The sequence below is a fragment of the Pieris rapae genome, chromosome 11 (genome assembly GCF_905147795.1).
Source record: "Pieris rapae chromosome 11, ilPieRapa1.1, whole genome shotgun sequence".
NCBI classification, from domain to species: Eukaryota; Metazoa; Arthropoda; class Insecta; order Lepidoptera; family Pieridae; genus Pieris; species Pieris rapae.
In genome coordinates this window covers 7774717-7788064 of record NC_059519.1, presented here as the reverse complement: position 1 = coordinate 7788064, position 13348 = coordinate 7774717, and the positions used below count along the sequence as shown (strand labels likewise).

The following is a 13348-nucleotide window of genomic DNA, read 5'->3' as shown; positions in this document are numbered from 1 at the left end:
AATTCGATGTTATTTTTTATATTTTCATTACTCGAGTTGCCTGGAAGAGATCGATTGTTAGCGATAAGGCCGCTCTTTGCCTCCTAAATTATTTATTCTATCTGACTGTTTTAATGCTACTGTTACTAAGTAAAAAAAAATTATAAATATTACTTATTACGTAACAATTTACTGTGGAAAATAGAATTGTTTGAAATCATCAAGTTATTGCCCAAGTATTGCTTTAGATATGTGTAATAATCAATTTTATAAGTTTTAGCGAAAACTGCTGAGTTTTAAGGAGTGTATTTATATTTAGAAATAATGTTCTGGCTCATCAACGTGAAGGATAAATATATTTATTATATGTTAAAATTAGGGGATTAATATTCTTAATATATATTTTGTTTTCACGTGTTTTTTGTCGTACAGATAGAATTACTCTGAAATAAATACTTAATTGAAGACAATCAATATTTTCTGTTAATAACTTAATATTAAAATAAGCGAAGCGAACGGAATTAATACCAAAAAAAATCATAAAACAAAAAATGCTTTTGCAATAATCTTAATTATAGTCTGTGTTTGCGAATATATTCTGAGGTGGTTAAAATTAATTACCTAGAACTCAAATAATCACCTAAGCTAAATAAATATAAAAGTAACGAATTATGCGAATGTATTTATAACTTTTGAATTGCAGTGGGCGCAAACACGAAACCTTGGCGTTTGGATTTAAAACAACATTTCTGTTGTAATTCCACTATAAAACGTGAGTGCTCATACCAAAATGGCTGTTTTACAGATCGCGTTTTCATTTATTCACGAATTATTCGTAGTGGGATTCGTTGGTTTACTTTTAATTTATGTGTGGTTCAAATATAAGTATACGTACTGGACGAGAAAAAGGGTCGCTGGACCAAAGCCCTCGTTTCCTTTCGGAAATTTCAATGGAGTTATCAGAAGAAATAAACAGTTCTTTCAACCGTTTTATGATGCCTATTTTGAATATAAGAAGTTGCCGTACGTGGGCCTTTATTCGTTTAATGTGCCAGTTCTCAGCATCAATGACCCCGATTTAGCGAAGCAAATTCTTGTGAAAGACTTTGATAGTTTTCTGTCTCATGGAATGTCCCCTAAGCCAAACGATGGAGACCCGTTAGGAGGACATTTGTTTAATCTATATGGATCACAATGGAAAACGCTGCGAGCGAAGCTGTCTCCGATGTTTACGACGGGTAAATTGAAGACGTTTTTCCCATTAATCAACAAAGTAGCAGCAGAGGCATTGGAGTACAGTGATGTGATATATGAAAAAGGATTACCGTTAAATTTCTCAGAGTTTTATGCAAAGTACGCTATGGAAATCATAGGCAGTATCGGTTTTGGAATTGAAAACGATGGATTCAAAAAAGAAACTGAGTTTTTTAAATTTGGACATGAATATTTTCAGCCGAGCTCAATATATTGGTAAGTAAAAAAGTATTATCGCTATAACTATAATCACTAAATAGTCTGGATATAATTGTTTGGATTGGATTGTTAACTTCGATAAATTTGCTTTTAAGAATTATTTTATTAATTTACAGCGTTAATATTGTATATTATTTTAGGACACTAACACGAGCTATTTCCTATTTTACACCTGGAATTTTGGAAAAACTACAGCTTAGCAGAACCAATCCAGAAATCAATCAGTTCTTTTACGATCTTGTGAGAGATACAGTTAATTTTCGGGAGAATAATAAGTACAGCCGCAATGATTTCATACAAGCCCTTATTGATTTACAAAAGAGCGAAAAAGGTTTGTAATTTGTACTATTTTTAAATTGGAGTACATAAACAATTTATTAAAAAATTAGCTGCAAAAATTGACCATACACATTTTTACAATTTTTTTGAATTCCGAACACACCCAATATTCTGAGAAATAAGGCTTTATTTATTAACGGATTCTTGTCGTAATCTGTGTGAACGTTTCATTATTAGACAGTGATTCAAACTTTAATTACATAGTAGTAAACTATTGAAGGGAAACGGTAGGAGAACCTATGTGAAAGAAAGAAAGCTAATGTGAAACGTTTGGTACTTTTAATACAGCGCCATCTTTAAAATTGTATCAAAAAATAACCAAATATTTGCAATAAAATAATATTGCGGCTATAAATATAGCTTAGATCAAATTGCACACGGTGTGAAAATTATTGATATCGGTTCGGTAGTTTGGGAGTCCATAGCGGACAAACGTAATTTATATATATTAAGATAATTGTAGTATAAAACTATTCACTCCTAATAAGGTTTTAACTTTTTTGCGAGAAAAACTAATTAATCATTAACGTGATGTTACAGGAAGTGACAGTAAGGAATATAAGTTTACGCTTACTGACGTCGCGGCAAACGCGATGTTGTACATGTTCGCCGGCTACGACACATCAGCGACAACGGGAATGTTTATGGCCTACGAATTGGCGCGTAATCCCGAAATCCAGACCAAAGTCAGGGAAGAAATAAAGTGTGTCCTCGCGAAACACAACGGAGAAATTACATTTGAAGCGCAAAATGACCTTACTTATATGAATATGGTTATTGACGGTAAGTTAATTGTTTTTAAGCACTGTTCTATTTACAATTTATGATATAACAATAGTTTTGAGGCGTATAAGACTGGGGAAACGTAATAAAGTATTAGTTTTATTTAGATTTATGTTGAATTACTTATAACGAGCTCTCCCGGTGTACACCTAACATAAAAATAACTGATCAATAGAGAGATAAATTTACTAATAAATAAATGGATACACAAGGATTTTGTTTTCAGTCTCATTAGAAATTATAACACCTGAAAGGTAGTAGTAAAGTTGTAGTGACAACGGTTATGTAAAATACAAATTAGAGAAATCAGAAGAACGTACTCTCGTAACAATTAACATATTTAAGTACCTGTTCTTAATATTTCAGAAACATTGCGAAAGTATCCGCCATTACGTGCATTGTTCCGAAGATGCAACAAAGATTTCAAGATGCCCGACAGCGATTTAGTTATAGAAAACGGGACTCTAGTGTTCATTCCAATACAGGCGATTCACATGGACCCAGATATTTTTGAGGATCCGGAGAGATTTAACCCAGAGCGATTTACTCCTGAAAGAAAAGCTAAAATGCATCCATGCCATTGGATGCCTTTTGGAGAAGGCCCTCGCAAATGCTTGGGTAACTAGACTACTATTATTTTAGTTGTATCAAAGGCAGACATTTGGTAGTACAATATAAACTATACAGAATAAAACCGGCTGACCCTATCATAAAATATCAACTTGTGACCTTGTGACCTCTCAAATATATAGCATTTAGTTATATCGCTGGCTTTACGTACCTCGTAGTGACTATTGACCTAGAAATATTTCAAGAAATCATGATAAAAATTAACGCCTATATTCTTATGTTCGTAAATAGTAAAATAAGAATATTCATATGTAAAAATAGTGTGTTTTGCGCAAAATCATATTTTTCATACCAAGTTACGTCCAGTTTTATCAACTACTAGCTGAACTGGCAAACGTCGTTTTGCCATATATATAATACTAGCAGATTCGGCCAAGCGTTGCTGTGGCTAAGGTTTTTGTTATATTACATAGTAGTAAATTAATCAAGGGAAACCGTAGGAGAACTTATGTGAAACGTTGGTACCACGACACGTCCGTGTCAACTAAACTACCTTTAACTCAGCGCCATCTGTTAGAATTGTATCAAATAATAAACAAATGTTAATGTTATCGTAATTTTAGTAAGGATGCCTATTTTTTTTGAAAATGAAATATAGCCTATGTCACTCAGGAATGATGTAGCTTTCCAACAGTGAAAGAATTTTTCAAATCTGCCAAGTAGTTTCGGAGCCTATTCAATTCATACAAACAAACAAACAAACAAAAAATCAAACCTTTCCTCTTTATAATATTATAGTATAGATATATCATTTATGGTTATTGTGCCTCACTCGACATAGATAGGTATAGTGTGTCGCGGACTTTTTTGTAGATATTTATAAGATCTACAATTACTTAGAACATTTTATGGTTCTATCTTTAATAGTTTAGGCAGGGTACGCAAAATAAGTAACTTTTTTGGTTGATTTTTTACACCTTGTGTCCGAAAAACCCTAATAACTTACAGAACCCTATTTTTGTTCAAAATTAAATATAGCCTATATTACTCGCGGATAATGTAGCTTTCAAATGGTGAATTTTTGAAATCGGTCCAGTAGTTTATGAGCCTATTCATTACAATCAAACAAAGAAAGTTTTCCTCTTTATAATATTAGTGTAGATATGATCTCTTATGTTGGGTTTGAACCTTATAAAAATGTATCTGAACATATCGTAAGCTGACGCGATCACAGATAAGATATGAAGATGCCATAGAATATTGACAATTGCGTGCAAAAAATCCTTGTAGGAATCTGTTGAAAAAAACTACTACATTTATGTATTTATTATCTATGAACGTCTAAACTCAAACTCAAAAATATATTTATATAGATTTATATATTATATATTAATATATAGATAAACATGTACACTTAGGAGCGTCAAAAAAACAAATTAAATTAATTGTAAATTTACATTTACAACCAGTTCGCAAGTCAAGGGCGTAGAGTGGGTATGAAGAACTGGCTAGAAACTTTCCGCCACTCTTTTCAATCGCTAAGTTTTTAATACAATGATTATATACTATGATTAGGTATAACAATGTTTTTAATTTTTCTTAGTAAGTAGTTGCAAAATTAAATGAAAGAAAAACTTATAATAAAAAATTTCTTACAGGATTACGCCAAGGGTACATTCAATCTAAGGTTGGTCTAATAAAGCTATTGACTAACTATGAATTGTGTTTAGACAAGAGAACTAAAACGCCTATAGAAGTTAAAGTATCATCCATGTCTACAGCAGCCGAAGGAGACATTTGGATTAAATTAAGAAAAATAGAAAACTGTTAAATAGCCAAAGTGTAGTATTTATATAAAACTAATTTAATTACATGGGACTGTTATATTTGTTTTGCATTTAATAAATTTTAGTATAATAAAGCTTGAAACCAGTGGTTAGGGTGCCGCGATATTAACAGATATTAAAAATTAAGTACTTGTGATTTCTCTAAGTCGAATATATATTATCTTACCCTCATAAAAAGTACAAATGGTATTTTTATACAAATTACTATAACGATTACTTATAGAGATAGACAAACATCGGAATTCATAGATATTATCGTTTTTCAATGTTATATCATAGTATAATGTTAGAAAAAACAATGTCTTTTTAGTATTCATAAAAAAAATATCTATTACCTATTCATAGAGAACTCTGTGGTTACCCATAAGCCGGTTAATCATTATTACCCGGTTTTGTTAGTAAAAAAGTGGGAAGTAAATAAAGTGTTGATTCGTTTAGTGATGTTTTATTTTAATATTTGATAAGTTTTATGTGTTTGTTATCTTTAGGCATTGCAATCAGCGACTTACACCTAAATGCTTTATTATCTTGTACATAGTTATAGAATTAACTTCGATTACTCATGCACTCTCGCAGTATAATGCCGTAAAACAAACCTCGGTTAAACTTACGTAAAGAGTATAAAGCACAAAGAAGAATTAGTATAAGATTTCAAACATTTGATAAAACTAAAAAAACGCGTCACTTTGAAGAGTCTTCTTTAGGCTCGTCTGAAAACTTCTGCAATAAATTACTTTATTTTATTTTAAATAATAGACAATATTTTTTTTGATAAAATTAACATTTCATAAGTAGTTAGTAGCAAGTGTTTAAGTTAATATAATTTTAATATTTTTGAGGTTATTTATAGAATGATTATCAAAATAATTTGTGTTTGTATGAATTCAAATTTAAAATCATTTATTCATATTATATTATAATACATATTAGAAAAAAACATAACTTTAACACAATGTACACTCATGAACGTCAAAAACCGAAATATAATATATATAACTCTCCGCCACTCCTTTTAATCGCAATTTTTTTTACAATGATCACGTTTAGAACACTTGTTCTACTGGTGGGAGTTCAACTATATCTACGTTGAATTTCACGTATAAGAAATTAATACAAAAACAAGGAAGCAGTTTTATTTTTTATACATGATAGGATTCAAACCATTAATTTTAATATTTATTATAAACTGAAATGGCCATCTCTTAAAATTATATCGCTTACCAACATTATTCTTACTTTAACTATAACTAAATGTGTGTTTTTTATTGTTAATGTAAGAATAAGTGCTCAGACGGGATTACAAAGGACGACCTGACAATTAGAAATCTCTAATAATATTATTTCAATATATACTACAAAAAATACGGGGTTATATATGCCTTATACAAATTAAAAAAAAAATTAAAAAAGGTTTGATCTCGGTAGTGCGAAATTTGAATTTTATTGTTTCTGTTAATAATAAAAAAAATTATTTTATAGATGAACATCATAAATTTAAACTTCCTCGTGATGATAAGTGATCTGCTGAAAAAAATGTACTTATGATTTGTTTCCACTGTACGCCACAGATATATTTATAATTCTGCATATTTTAAAATGTCTGGAAAACTTCTTTACTGAAGCCAAGTAAATATGTAACCAAAAATAAAAAAAGGGTTTATTGATTATTGATAACTTAATGAACATGTATATATAATATACATGTTCATTATTTTATCATTATTTTATAGTTGTCTATTACGTTTTTAATACATAGAGCTTAGACTAGACTAAAAAACATATTCCTGTTTCTACTTGAATCAATAGAAAAGCTTATTTCAGGATTAGCTCCATTAATTATGCAAGTAAACTAATACTTCGCAACAGAATTTAACATTTACTAATTAAACCTAACCTGAAGAGTGATCGACACTTTATTGAAAAGATATAATAATAATAATAATAGCCTTTATTCAGATACATTTTACATTATATATTTTATATACATTTAAACAAATTTTCATTTTAATCTAGTTCTGGTGCATCTGTGTGCCCTTTTTTGGCAAAGGCCTCCTCCAAATCCCGCCATTCCTCTCTGCACTGTGCCACTCTCTGCCATGTACCACCTGCCGTTTCTTTAATGTGGTCAATCCACCTTCTCTGCTGTCTCCCTCTTTTGCGTTTGCTGTACCTTGGGCACCAGTTTTTTGCTCCACTTTTCTGTACCTCTTGCGATGTGTCCCACCCATTTCCACTTTAGCTTCTTGATCGTTATTGTAACATCTTGTTACCTTTGTTATTTTCCTTAATACTGTATTCTTTATTTTGTCTCTTCTTGTTTTCCCTATCATACATCGTTTCATCGCTCTTTGACACACCTGTAGCTTTGTATATTGCACTTTAGTAGGCGCCCAAGTTTGTGATCCATATGTTAGTACAGGTAGTACACAAGTATTGAAGACCTTTCTTTTAATTACCATGCTTGTTTTCTTATTTTTCATGACTTCTTTAAGCGCCCAAAAGCTCTTCCATGCTTTTGCTATTCTTGTGTCGATTTCTTTTGTTGTTGAATCGGTCATAGATATTGTCTGCCCAAGGTACAAGTACTTTCAGCACGTGCTAGGCTTTTGGCCGTGGGTACGCATGAGGCCGGCTTAAAGATGATTAAAGCTTTTTAGGGAATTATCAAAAAGGTTAGTCGACATCACAGGAGAACGAAGAGCTGGCAGCTACCTCGCACAAAGAATTAGTCTAGCAATTCAAAGGGGGAACGCTGCTAGTATCTTCGGAACCTTGCCTAAAGGGACTCCTTTTAATAATATTTTTTAATAATTAAATTTTAAGGCTAGTTATTAGATATATTTTTAGTTTGTAATTGTATATTAATTTAGTAATTTAATAATTTAAATTTAATAATTATTGTTGTTTTGTTCGAAGTCTTGGTGGCCAGAAAAACTTCCAGTTCATGTTTCTTATTGTAAATGCATCAGTAGTATACAATATTTACTATATTTTTTAAATTCGATATTTCATTTTACTTTCTTAGTGCACAGACAATCTTTATTATGTTATATGTATAGAAAAGGAAATTATAATAAGAAAACATGTCTTTGACTTAGTATAGATTTTGTTATATACCGTAGTACTCATCTACGTATTCTATAATATTGTTATTTAACAGTATTTTTTCCTTTCTGGAATTCGTCATTACTTTGGTTTTCTCGGTATTCATTTTCAGACCGACATACCTGCTTTCTGTGTCAAGGTCTGTGACCATCTTCTCCAGTTCATCACGTGTTGAGGCAAATAGAATTAGGTCGTCTGCAAACCTTAAGTGGTTCAATCTTTCGCCGTTTATCATTAGTCCGTATTTATCCCAACTTAGTTTTTTGAAAATTTCCTCCAGAACAGCCGAAAACAGTTTAGGTGACAGAGGGTCTCCCTGTCGCACTCCCCGTTCAATATTTATAATCCCTCCTAATTTATCCATTTTTATTCTAGTTTTTCCATTTTTATATATATTCCTGATTATTTTGATATATTTATTGTTTATCCCCTGACTTTGCAAGGCTTGCCATATTTTTTCATGTTCCAGAGAGTAAAACGCCTTAGAATAATCAACAAAGCATAGGTAGATTGGGAGATTATATTCTTTGCTTTTTTCTAAGATTTGCCTTACTACGAAGATATGGTCTATTGTCGAATATCCACTCCGGAAACCTGCCTGCTATAGGTTGGTTGTCATCTAAGATATTGAAAAGATAAAGTATACTAAATATAAAGACTATATTGGAAATATTTTACTTATCAACACCATAACAACGTATTAGCAGGAATTGGTTCCCTTCTGAGATCTTCCCATGAAGATGCGACACCTGCAAAAGTCATACCCTGTTGGAGAGACTGTTGCTCGTGTCGTTAATTGACAATTCATAATCAGTTGATTATGTACGTTACGTAAATCTTTTTTGTAATATTTAGTTAAATATTACAAAAAAGATTTACGACGATACACTTACAGCAGCATAAATTATTAGGAAGCTATAAAAATAATTATAATTATGTCATTACCGGTAGCATGGGTTATATAAATTTTGAAATAAAAGACAGTTAGGTACAGACTTCACTCATCCTTCCACTACCAGTGATCATAATACATCCAAAACAGCCGGGTGTGAAGTGAAAAGTATAATTTTGTTATGAATTTGTTATAACTTCAACCGCGTGTTTATTTAATCAATAATGGCTGTATTACAATTAACTTCGATACTCCATGAGATATTTCTCTTGGGGTTTGTCAGCTTACTTTTAGTATACGTTTGGTTCAAATATAGGTTTTCCTACTGGGCCAGAAGAGGTGTACAAGGTCCTAAGCCGGAGTTCCCGTTCGGAAATGTAAAAGAAGTTATCCAGCGAAAGAAGCAATTCTTCCAGCCATTCTGTGACACTTATTTTCAATATAAAAACCTGCCGTATGTCGGAGTTTATTCCTTCCATACACCAGTACTATGTATTCACGATCCGGATCTAGCGAAGCACATTCTAATAAAAGATTTTGACCATTTCCAATCGCATGGTATATTCTCAAGTGCAAGTGTTGGTGAACCTCTAGGGGGACATATTTTTAATATAGCTGGACCAAAATGGAGAACGATTCGTACGAAAATTTCACCAGCTTTCACGCCGACAAAGCTGAAGTCGTTCTTCCCCTTGGTAGACAAAATAGCATCCCAAGCAGTTGAATATGGTGACGCACACTATGCTGAAGGAAAATCTATTAACTTCTCAGAATTTTACGCGAAATACGCTATGGAAATCGTTGGTAGTGTAGGGTTTGGTGTTGAAAATGATGGATTAAAAAAGGAAACCGAATTCTATCAGCGAGGAAACGAATATTTTGTACCAACATCGATATATTGGTGAGTGCTCCTATTGAATTGTTTACTTTGTGTTTGGTAATATCAGTAGAGCTGATTATGAAACTAAATGGTATCCTGATTTATGCATAATTTGTTTGGATTTTTTTATAAACATTGTAAAGTTATGAAATTACACTTGTTGTTTTGCAGAAATATTTACATTTTATCATTATTATGAAATGTACGTCATAATTTAATTGTAGAATCGTTTTTATAAGGTCGTGACTAACTTTTTATTGGGTAATATACAATTTTGATTTTAAACCCCATATCTATATTAAATGTAAAATGAATTAGCAAAGAAATACAAATTCTGTGTTTCGAAACACCTTTTAAGTAATTATAATAGCAATTATATGTAACTGACACTAATGCTTGTTTATCCATATTTACAACTTGTAAAAGGATTATCAAGATTTATTTTACTAATCATGATTTTAATTTTTAGGACAGTAATTAGGGCCATATCATTTTTCGCTCCCAATATTTTCAACAAAATGGGTGTGAACCGTACTAACCCAGCCATTAATAACTTCTTTTACGATCTCGTCAAAGACACTGTGAGTTTCCGAGAGAAAAACAACTATTATAGAAACGACTTCCTGCAAACGCTTATAGAATTACAGAAAGGCGAAAGCGAAAAACCAGGTTAGTTAAGAAAATACTTCAAATTGTTATTAAGCTCCTTCAATATTTCTAAACCAAACTCCTAGCATCGGGAATAATGCGAATTTTGCTTATAAATGTTGTCCATATATTCTTGAATAGTTACACTAACAGTTAATGCAATAAAAAGTCGATTTTTTTATCGGTATAAACGGATTAAGTAAAGTGTGAATACTCTTCCAGTTGGCGATGGATCAAACCAATTTACGTTTACTGACGTAGCAGCAAACACGATGCTCTACATGTTCGCTGGCTACGAGACATCTGCTACTACGGGAATGTTCGCTGCCTACGAAATGGCGCGTAATCCTGAGATACAGGACAGAGTCAGAAAGGAAGTACAAACGATCCTCGCAAAACACAACGGCCAATTCACTTATGAAGCCCAAAATGAAATGACTTATACCAATATGGTGCTAGATGGTAATTTTAATTGTTGTTTTCTTATAGTTGAGTAATAGAAAATATTGCTGTTATCCTCAAAATGATTTTAGTGGTTTAAGCGTACGATTCTGAGGTCGTCGGTTCGAACTCTGGCTTTACACTAAAGGGCTTTTGTATATATGACCATTTAGAATGACTGATTTACGATAAGTATGTATTATGAGGAAACCGGTGTGACTTAGACCCAAAAAGTTGACGGCATGTGTCAGTCACAGATGGGTTTGCTATTTAAACAACAAATAATCACGAAACAAAGAAATTTGAGGGTTGTAGCTCTCGCTACTGATGAGAATAAAAAAACACACCAAAAAGTTATTGTTTTCTCTGAGATTTACAATTTTCATATATTAACTAAATCATTAATTGCAGAAACAATGCGTATACATCCACCACTGCGCGCACTGTTCCGAAGATGCAACAAAGACTACAAACTGCCTGACTCTGACTTGGTAATTGAAAACGGTACCCTGGTATTCATACCAATTCAGTCAATACAAATGGACCCTGATATTTTTGAAGACCCAGAAAGATTCGACCCGGAGCGATTCGCGCCTGAGAAGAAAGCTAAAATGCATCCTTGTCATTGGATGCCATTTGGCGAAGGCCCACGGAAATGTCTAGGTAAGTATAATTTTAGCGGCCGTACAACGAATCCAAAATTAATCATTCTATGATCCTCGCTATTAGAACTATACAAATACAATAATATAAAAATACTGTATACTGTATATGCTTCATAATATTTGAATGACGTCAAGAAAGAAAACAGACACTATCGGTTGGATATAAAAAAAATTATTTTTGCGAACTGCGCACATATAAAAACCACGTTTATTGTTCTGTTTAACAATGCAGAACAAGTTGATGTGCTTGTGTAGAGAAATATCCTTTTCTTCTTAATCACACCATTATATTAATTGGTAATTATATTAATTACCGTAACTGTTAATCGTAACTTATTGTACGGATAATGTACGCTCGAAAATTCAATGATAAAATTTTTCTATTATTGAATGGTTTTAAGAAAAAAAAATCGAGATGGTTGTATGGCGGCTTCCCTAACACATCATCTTTGCCTTTATTACTACGCATATAATATATAACTTAAGTCTGGAATATATTATTTTTTACAGGTCTACGTCAAGGGTATATTCAATCGAAGATGGCTCTGGTGAAATTATTAACAAAATATGAGTTCACTTTAGACAAGAAAACCAATGAGCCACTTCAAATTAAGCCCACATCATTGGCTTGTGCTGCAGAGGGAGGTGTATGGATAAACTTAAAGCCTCTCGAAAACGCGTCCAAGTGAACTCATACAGTATAATAACGAATTTTGTAACCTGTTCACAAAAACTACACCGATTTTATTGCGTTCTGTCTTGCAAATTGTTTGCGCTGTGATAACAAGAGATTTTGATAGAGCAATAAGATTGGTTTAGTTTATATGGATAAGGGAGTTGTGTATTTTAGTTAGCATGATGTTTGGTTTGGTAAATTATCAAAAATCTTGTTCACTAAAATATATGCTATTGAATAGTAGGATTAACGTATAGAATAAGGATTAGAATGGAAACGTTTTTCTACATTTCGCTTTTTCGGCATGCTACCAAATATAACAAAAGTTTTGCAGTATGGTCTTGTAGTTACTATAAAGGTCTGGAGTATTTTTATCATTAAATATTATTTATTAAATTGTGTTTTATTTGATTACTAAATTTAGTATAACAGTAACACCTGCAAATATTTTATCATTCATTTTCAAGGTTCATTTTCTTAGGGATTATAATAAATATTTTCCATTGGAATTATATGCAATACCTTATAAAAGTCTTAAGACAATAATATTTATTTAATAAGTCTTTTAAAATTAAAGACTAGGTTTTAAATTAATTTTGAACGGTTCAGAATCAGTTACTTAAATTTAATATTTAAATAAGTTAAGCCCGTAGCTCAACAACTGTGTTTGGCAAGAGATTGTTGGTCTTGTATAAATAACTTTAATAAATCAAGGCTATTATTTGGCAATTTACTGGTTAACCATGAAACAAAACGCACGCGTACTTCATTTAATTGTGTAAACAATCATGATAGTGACTTAATATAACCTTTTATAAATTGGAAAGACTAATATTGATTAGGACTTGATGAGGGAATGTTATTAACAGTAGTTCTTCATTGAATTATAGTACGTTTTATAAAATATATTAATTTAGTTTGCGATTGTAAAGTTCAAGTCAGCTAGGAGAGTGACGTTAAGCTTCGAAATCCAAAGAATTGGCGATGATTTTTTTTCTCAGTTAAGTGTTAAAATCTATTTATAATTTATAAGTCTGTTCTATTGTCATA

The 13348-nt window shown here is 31.8% G+C and overlaps 1 protein-coding gene across 1 annotated transcript; it reads left to right on the top strand.

The window, feature by feature from the left end:
- The first annotated feature begins 662 nt into the window (after nucleotides 1-662).
- Nucleotides 663-12694, top strand: LOC110994321. Its single transcript, XM_022260886.2, has 10 exons — nucleotides 663-1449; nucleotides 1593-1783; nucleotides 2332-2574; nucleotides 2941-3192; nucleotides 4803-4972; nucleotides 9210-9889; nucleotides 10338-10537; nucleotides 10739-10978; nucleotides 11369-11620; nucleotides 12133-12694. Exons 1-10 carry the CDS (start codon nucleotides 770-772, stop codon nucleotides 12309-12311), a joined length of 3087 nt encoding a protein of 1028 aa, XP_022116578.2. The 5' UTR covers nucleotides 663-769; the 3' UTR covers nucleotides 12312-12694.
- Nucleotides 12695-13348: the final 654 nt, after the last annotated feature.